The 8,867-nt window shown below is 38.2% G+C and overlaps 1 protein-coding gene across 1 annotated transcript; it reads right to left on the bottom strand.

Moving 5' to 3' along the window:
• Positions 1 to 7,281: 7,281 nt before the first annotated feature.
• On the bottom strand, positions 7,282 to 8,572 carry LOC110922280 (senescence-specific cysteine protease SAG39). The gene is made up of 2 exons (XM_022166593.2): positions 8,115 to 8,572; positions 7,282 to 7,990 (listed from the first exon to the last, which is right to left on the bottom strand). The coding sequence occupies exons 1-2, from the start codon at positions 8,545 to 8,547 to the stop codon at positions 7,398 to 7,400; spliced, it is 1,026 nt and encodes a 341-aa protein (XP_022022285.1). The 5' UTR covers positions 8,548 to 8,572; the 3' UTR covers positions 7,282 to 7,397.
• Positions 8,573 to 8,867: the final 295 nt, after the last annotated feature.

Genomic DNA, 8,867 nt, shown 5'->3' on the forward strand with positions numbered 1-8,867 from the left:
ATTGGTACCCGTTGGGTTTTCAAATGCAAAAAGGATGACCGCGGAGTCGTTATCCGAAACAAAGCACGTTTAGTCGTTCAAGGTTTTCGTCAGATTGAAGGGATCGACTACAACGAAGTGTATGCACCAGTAGCACGTCTCGAAGCAATTCGAATCTTTCTAGCCTATGCGTCCTTCAAAGGATTCAAGGTTTATCAGATGGACGTGAAAAGTGCATTCTTACATGGTGTGGTTGAAGAAGAGGTATACGTCGAACAGCCTCCAGGTTTCGAAGATCCTATCCATCCCGATCGGGTTTGGTTGCTCAACAAAGCTCTTTATGGTCTTCATCAAGCACCGCGAGCTTGGTATGCAACCTTATCTCACTATCTGTTGGAGAACGGTTTTCGTAGAGGTCTTATCGACTGTACTCTTTTCATCAAAGAACAAGATGGAGATCTTCTTCTGGTACAGGTATATGTTGATGATATTATTTTTGGTTCTACTAATGATGTCTTGTGTAGGGAATTCGAGCGCATCATGCAGGATAAATTCGAGATGAGTGCTATGGGGGAAATGACCTTCTTCTTGGGCCTACAAGTACAACAAATAGAGTCTGGGATATTCATCCATCAGACTAAATATGTTGGTGACATCTTGAGCCGGTTCCAGATGTCTGATGCAACGCCCATTGGTACCCCATTGTCAACAAATCACGGAATTACTCCTGACTTGAAGGGAGAAGCTGTTAGCCCCTCAAACTATCGCGCAATGATCGGATCTCTTATGTACCTCACAGCATCAAGGCCAGACATAATGTACCCAACGTGCCTGCTTGCCAGATATCAAGTTAACCCGAAGGCCTCACATCTTGAAGCTGTAAAAAGGATTTTTCGTTATTTGAAGGCGTACCCTGACACCGGTCTGTGGTACCCTAGGGATAATAACTTTGAATTGGTAGCTTTCAGTGATTCTGATTTTGGCGGATGCAAAATCGACGGTAAATCCACAACGGCTGGATGTCAGTTCTTAGGAAATCACCTAGTCACATGGCAGTGCAAGAAGCAGACGTGTGTCGCTACATCAACATGCGAAGCTGAATACATTGCTGCCTCAAGTTGTTGCTCCCCAGTTCTTTGGATCCAACAACAAATGCGGGACTACGGTTTTGAATTCCTAACTACTCCTATTTACGTTGATAATTCTGCTGCTTTAGATATCACTAGAAATCCTGTGCAGCACTCAAAGACCAAACACATCGAAATCAAATATCACTTCATACGTGATTGCTTTGAGAAAAGGCTAATCGATGTTGTTAAGGTCCACACCGATGACCAACGTGCCGACTTATTTACCAAAGCATTTGACAAATCAAGATTTGACTTTTTATTATTGGTAAACGGCATTAAGGTCAAGCAAGAGTAATACCAACATCGGAAAATCATTTTTGTAAATACCTTTGTGTTTTTAAATTTGTCTTAGTTTAGTGATTTTAGGGGGAGTAAATCCAAAAATCTGAAAATCCAAAAACATCGAAAAATTTCAAAAACACAAAAACAATAGAAAAACAAAAATGAGTTTCCTGGCGAGCAAAAGAGAAAATGATAGTACATCAGTGGTCTATCCAAACCTCTTTAAACCTTAAATGAAAAACGATAAGCAGCTCTTTATAAGATGTATCGGTAGGCTCACAATCATTTTAAAGTGTGCAGGGTGATATAAATCTTAAATCGACTGAAGACCAGGTGGGAACCATTCATTGGCATATGGTCTTAGTACCGAAATTTCGTTTGATAGATTGCCGAGGTTCTGAGATATTCGGTCTTTATGCTGCTTATCATCTGGGTATCATGGTTGTATCTTTTACCGAAAAATAACGGGGACGCAAGTCTAGATCTTCCATGATACTATACATACGTGTACATATTATATACTGCATACTGCATTCGACCTCAATAAGTGATAAACAATCACATGTCCATAACAAATAAGTGATAATATATCACATTTATCCGGGTGTCAAGTTCGTCTCTCTGCTGTACGGAAGTACTGACCTGTTCACGGACTTGCACCTGTGCCCTCATGCATATGAAAATCAAGTTCCTCATCAATAAGTGATTCTATCACATAAGGACTTGTTTTCAAATCAAAATAAGTGAGTATCTCACAATTTATATGGTCAAACAGATGATAATCGGTATACTCACCGGTAAGATGAATTCTCGTGCATACCTTGATACGGGAATGTGTCGTGATGTGGATGAACACCGGTCGGTAAGTATAAATCATACCTTAACGTATCTCCTAAACATGATTACATCTGATAAGTTGAGCTTAAAGTGGACAACAATACCGATAATTGTTATAGGATGCTTATCTTAATGTTAACTAACTGAACAACAAGAGTGTTTTGGCATGACCGTACACTGATATGATTCTCTTACCCTCGGAACTCGCAAAAAGAATGTTTGTGTATATTTATCTATTTACTGCTTAACTTTTATTGTTTTCTTTTAAACAGTTTCGTCGTTTGGTGCATATCAGCACGACATTAGCGGTGATGTCGTTTGATAACACTCAAAGGATTTTAAATTGTTGTCTTTTAAATTCAAAAATACCAAAAAGATTTTAGGTGTGTTTTAATATAAACTTTATAAAAGCCAAAAAGATTTTATTTCTATTTTATTTTCGATCGTACGATGTTGGAGCTCGAGTCTTCGTTACCTGAAACCTGAACGAAAACCGAACTGACTAAATCTTCATAAACGGTCAAAATTTGCAAGTTTTGACAGTTAAAACTAAAATTGTCAAATTTTATTAAACTTTCAAACTGTCGGACGGTGTTTGATTATGACATGGTCATTCGTGTGTCATTTGGATATACTAACTATTCCAAGCAGTTGTTCTCATTACGCGTTTAGATTTCTTGCATGTGCAGATTCTAAAGGCTAGGAGAACATGGTCTATGACAAGCTTTGGAATGAAGACACGACGAGAAGGCGCTCAAAAGATGAAGATGATCGAGTTACCGCTGGCCATCATCAACACCACAAGGATCTCACTTCATAAAGATCAAGTCATTCACGAGCATAACTCAAGGGGGAGCTTATGCCAAGGGGGAGTTTGTCAACACACTTCCTACATGATACGGGTAGTTTGTTGATACACTCTCTGCTTTCAATACGTGAAGACTTTGAAGATCCTCCGAATTTGAAGACTTGAAAGGACATCAGAGTTTTGAGAACTCGAAGACCAAAGACCATTGAAGTTCGAGACGAGTCTACAACTATAGAAGATAAAGACAAAGCTACAACCAAGGGGGAGTTTGTTGGTGCACTTGTGTCTGTACTTTGTCTATATTCGGTCACGATGTAAACGATGTCCTTGTCAGTCTTGTAAGTTGACCAAGTCAACCGTCCTCCTGGTTTGACTTGGACAACAGTTTGTATGTTGAAAGATGTTTGTCTATGACGAAGGATAGATCGAAGGATAGCTTGAAGGATAGCTCTCGAAGGATAATGTTGATCCTTCGAGGTGATCGAAAGATGAACCTTCGATGGATGATCGATAGATCATCCTTCGAAGTCTATGCTGATCCTTCGATTGACTTGTCATCGATAGATGATCCTTCGGACCATCTATCGGATCCTTCGGACTGGACATCATGGGCTGGGTATAAATACCTATGCAGTGTATGTGTTAGATAGACACTAAGACAGATTCACACAGACACTTTCGAGAGAGCTTGAGAGCATTCTGTTCAGAAAACACACACACACACTTTGAGAGTTTACAAGTTAGATTTGTAAACATTGTGCTTGTAACCGAAACCTTCATTTGCATTAATACAAGTGTGTTAATCGGTGAACCCTTGTGTGTTTGTGTTTATACTTGCTTCATCCCGGTTTGCTTGCTAGCTTGGATTCCGCACTCGCTAGTGAGTTTGTATAACAAGGTTTAGGTTCGTCATCCTCCATGACAAAGGGACCTACATCCGGTTTTGGATTTCATTATATGTTCCTCTGCTAGGGTTCAATCCCAACAGGTTGAGAATTAGATGGAGAGTTTACAAGAGACGTGGGAAAAAAGTTTGCAGCTAAATATGTATATATAGTCTAAAACGGCGAAAAATATTTTATTCATCTAAAATAGAAATATTAATGTTGGAGCGGGGCGCATATCACATCAACCTTCCTCTTCATGCAGGTTAGACCACACCCCCTCTCACAACCGGATAACGCCTCATGGGGTGGTGTTTGACGCACTTTCCCCGATGACGTTGAAAGGGCGTTACTCGGTTACAGTAAGTCTTAGATACAAAAAATTGTTGATAGTAAAAGTTAAAAGTTGATTGATGAGTTCCCTAACCGGAGTTCGAAGATGAGAAGTATCATATGGAACAAATTCCTATAACTCTTGCTGAGTATGCTGCAACTAAACGCAAAGATAAGAAACCTTCCCAAAATGGGTTTCCACAGCCGATTCAACCATTACGTGTTTGTACGTGTCATGCAGACCACTAGAAAAAAATTATTAGCTGTTAATTTGGAGTAAAACACAATATAAATGTATTTTTGTTTCTTTACAACTATTTTTCTTTCTATGTTCTCCCTTTTTCGTTCTTTATCTTTTAATTACTTTCTAATTGTTTTTACAAAATCAGTGTATAATTAAATTTATCTTTTATCTTTAACAACAGAAATCGAAAAGTTTAATTCGATATCTTCAGGCAAAGTATTGTAAAATCTGGTTCACGAACCTTTTACGTCCTTTATTTCTTTTCACTCTGAACTTCCTTTGTCCTACTTAATTGGCTCGTTACTTTCATTCAACTTAAAATAACGAGAACGTGATTTGGTGTACGTGTATATTCTTCAAGGAGAATTGAAAACAAGTAAATAACAATAAGGTTACAAATGAAACATTTAAAAGGAGAGGAGAAAAGAATTTATTAATTACCTCTTTTACGTACAACTGTACAACTGGGGTGTTGATTTTGACCTATGAGAAGTGTAATCGAGTCTATGACCAAGGTTCAACTTACTAAATTCAGCCAAGAGGCGTGCTCTTTGTGGGCACTCGTTGATTCCTTGATCGATAAGGTCCAGAAAATTTAAAGGAATTTTGAAGGACGTATAGTCGAAACACCCTCCTTGACTATAAAGTGTCGTCCATGTCCATGTTTACAGGTAGAGAAAAACGTGTTAGATGTTAATTTATTCGTAAAGGCTACTTTACCTTGTATAATGTTCCATTCTAGAGCTAGTTGTTCGGCACCGGTTATAACACCCCTAACGTTAAACTAGAAAACTCATCAGACTAAGTGTAATGGTTTGTTTTTTTAACTCTCGCGTCATAAAACGCATAAAACGGCTGGCAAATCACTTAATCACTTTGTTTTAAAATATTTAACTGCACACGTATTGATTTCACCGGTTTTAATCACACCCAATCATTCTTTAATCATTACTTTTTTTATTGAAATCTTATATAAATCTTATTATTATTTTAAATTAACTTAGACAAATAAAATGAAAAAAAATCCATTAACTGTTTTAAAAAAATGTACAATTGAATTTAAAATCTTAGAAAACGCACAATAAAAATTAAATTACAAATAAAAAGATAAAAAAAGATAAAATAAAATAATTGAACATATGAAAAGGCTTTAAAAAAACCACTACTCGTCTTCGTCGTTGACCTCCTCCATTTCGCGTAGGATGCGCCGGCAAATCTTGTTTTTTTTCCAGTTATATGTTTTTCCAAATTCGATATACGATCCGTGTTAAACCCCTGAACCGTGAGTCTACAGGCATTGGTTTTCGTTCCCTAAGGTCCAATAATCTTTTATTTTCCAATCGAGACTCTCGATTTGCCCTTTGATTTCGTAATTGGTTGAAGATGAACCGCCACCTTTTTATGATCTTGACGTGTTTATATTTGTATTGGTGATGTGTGAGTGATGTGGCATGCTTTCTTGAGTTGCCCTTATATGATATTTATGTGTTAATATTTGTTCAATACGGTAAGTGTGTATTGGGTGTAAGGTTGAGTCTTTTGACTTTGAATAAGCATACGGAGAGGTGGTTCGGATTCAATACTAGGGTGATAATACCACATAGCTACTAGTTGTGGAGTGAATAGGTTGGGCGGATTTTGACTTTGGGTGTTTTTCCTGGTGTCCAGTTACGGTGGATTTTTTATGGTAAGGGTTGTTCAAGTCAACTCGAAACCAATAACTCAAGATTTTTAATGAAATGTTTTATGAATTATAACCAAGAATGGTTGAGAATTAGATCGAGAGTTTACAAGAGACCTGGGAAAAAAGTTTGCAGCTAAATATGTATATATAGTCTAAAACGGCGAAAAATATTTTATTCATCTAAAATAGAAATATTAATGTTGGAGCGGGGCGCATATCACATCAACCTTCCTCTTCACGCAGGTTAGACCACACCCCCTCTCACAACCGGATAACGCCTCGTGGGGTGGTGTTTGACGCACTTTCCCCGATGACGTTGAAAGGGCGTTACTCGGTTACAGTAAGTCTTAGATACAAAAAATTGCTGATAGTAAAAGTTAAAAGTTGATTGATGAGTTCCCTAACCGGAGTTCGAAGATGAGAAGTATCATATGGAACAAATTCCTATAACTCTTGGTGAGTATGCTGCAACTAAATGCAAAGATAAGAAACCTTCCCAAAATGGGTTTCCACAGCCGATTCAACCATTACGTGTTTGTACGTGTCATGCTTACCACTAGAAAAAAAATTATTAGCTGTTAATTTGGAGTAAAACACAATATAAATGTATTTTTGTTTCTTTACAACTATTTTTCTTTCTATGTTCTCCCTTTTTCGTTCTTTATCTTTTAATTACTTTCTAATTGTTTTTACAAAATCAGTGTATAATTAAATTTTTCTTTTATCTTTAACAACAGAAATCTAAAAGTTTAATTCGATATCTTCAGGCAAAGTATTGTAAAATCTGGTTCACGAACCTTTTACGTCCTTTATTTCTTTTCACTCTGAACTTCCTTTGTCCTAATTAGTTGGCTCGTTACTTTCTTTCAACTTAAAATAACGAGAACGTGATTTGGGGTAGGTGTATATTCTTCAAGGAGAATTGAAAACAAGTCAATAACAATAAGGTTACAAATGAAACATTTAAAAGGAGAGGAGAAAAGAATTTATTAATTACCTCTTTTACCTTGTCCTTCTTATTCATGGTTAGTTGTGAATATTAAACCTGACGTACTCGTTTGTTATGCTTAACTTAAACTTCGAGGATGGGATTTCCTTGCTTATAAAAGTTGGTATTTATAACGTGTAGTTTCCTTTTCAATTCCTTGTATAATTAAGAGTACATAATATACATACATTGTACATTACATAAGTATTACTTCTGCTCTTTCTCAAATTAAGCAGTGGGGTAGGAAGCCTGCATGGCAATGCCGCAAAGACCTTCTTTAGCCTCAACATCTCTTTGCATCATGATGTACCCCTCTTGACCCCAACTTGTTCCCCATGAGTTCTTCACCAACCAATACTTAGTCCCGTCATCGCTAGTCCCATAACCAACCGCAGTAACACCATGGTCCAGTTCCGTGCCACAGTCTCCTGTAAACACACCACTGGAGTAGAACTGGAAGTCTGACCCACTAGCATCAATAGCAACTGAGACGGGCTGACTGGCCACAGCTTTTAACAGCGCACTTTCGCTGTTGGCAGGAACATCTTCGTGACCAGTAATTGCTGCGGCATGGTTAGATGCCTCGTTGCTGTTGCAGGTGCCATCAACACCTTTGTACGGGCAGTTGGTCTCCGTAGTGAGGCCTTTATTGTTTACGATAAAATCAAAGGCATTGTCCATAAGACCACCCTCGCATCCCTGATCTACACCGCTAGTGTCACAGTCCACGAGCTCTTGTTCAGATAGAGACACCAGTTTACCTGTTTTCAGTTGGGTTATTCCTTCCATAGCTGCCACAGCCGAAAACGCCCAGCAACACCCTACGTATCATCATGAATATTGATGTCAGAAGCATGAGACGTGGTTCTGTTAATAACAACCTCATGATCCTAGTACTTGGACCATGTCAGATTTGTAAAAATTCCCAAAATAATTTCAGCTTACCACATTGGCCTTGGTCTTTAACAGGCGTCACTGCACCTTTCTTTCTCCAATCCATCGATGATGGAACCGCTGTAACATTTTCATACCTGAAAGCAGAGGTTGAAGGGGAGCATTCATGTGCCTTGAATCTGTTCCTAGCTGTTCTGAACTCTTCATTGGTAAGGTCCGCAAACTCGTTGACTGCTAGTTTGTAACCTTTGTTCATCGCGTTGTTGAATGACTGTATGTACTGGACGTTGTCATGGAAAATCTTTGAACGTCGTTCCTTCTCAGCAGCATCCTTGTATGTGCGTCCATAGCGAGCCATCCATTGCTCGTGGCTTTCATAGCTGGAGTTTTCGGAGAGCAAGCGCGACGCAACATGTGAAAGCAAAGAAGCCGAGAAGAGGAGCAAAAGCAAACAAGCCAAGGAAGTGCGGTTTCTGGATGACATAGTGCAGCTAGTAGTTATAAGAGAGAGCTTAAAGAAACGAGTTGGATTGAACTCTAGTATACCCTGGGCTTGGCTTTATATAGAAATAGGGGTTGGCCCTTTTTGTAAACAAAACGGAAGTACGTGAAAGACAAGATGGCCTGATTTTGAAATATAAATTAATGTGAGCTAGTAACGTACTCTGTATGTTGTTTAGAATGATGATTAGTTTCTAATCAATCTAAGCAACTTTGGTTTTTCTAATTTGGACCGTATTGCTCTATTTTAAATATGTTGTGTTGTGCACTCTTTTGTTTTATTCACATGTACATAGAATCTAT

Source organism: Helianthus annuus, chromosome 17, assembly GCF_002127325.2.
Source record: "Helianthus annuus cultivar XRQ/B chromosome 17, HanXRQr2.0-SUNRISE, whole genome shotgun sequence".
Classification (NCBI taxonomy): Eukaryota; Viridiplantae; Streptophyta; class Magnoliopsida; order Asterales; family Asteraceae; genus Helianthus; species Helianthus annuus.

Bases quoted from the DNA above. Each gene is read 5' to 3' on its own strand.
- LOC110922280 (XM_022166593.2), bottom strand. From the start codon at position 8,547: ATGTCATCCAGAAACCGCACTTCCTTGGCTTGTTTGCTTTTGCTCCTC. The intron at 7,991-8,114 runs GTAAGCTGAAAT...GATGATACGTAG, and splicing joins TAAAGACCAAGGCCAATGTG to GGTGTTGCTGGGCGTTTTCG.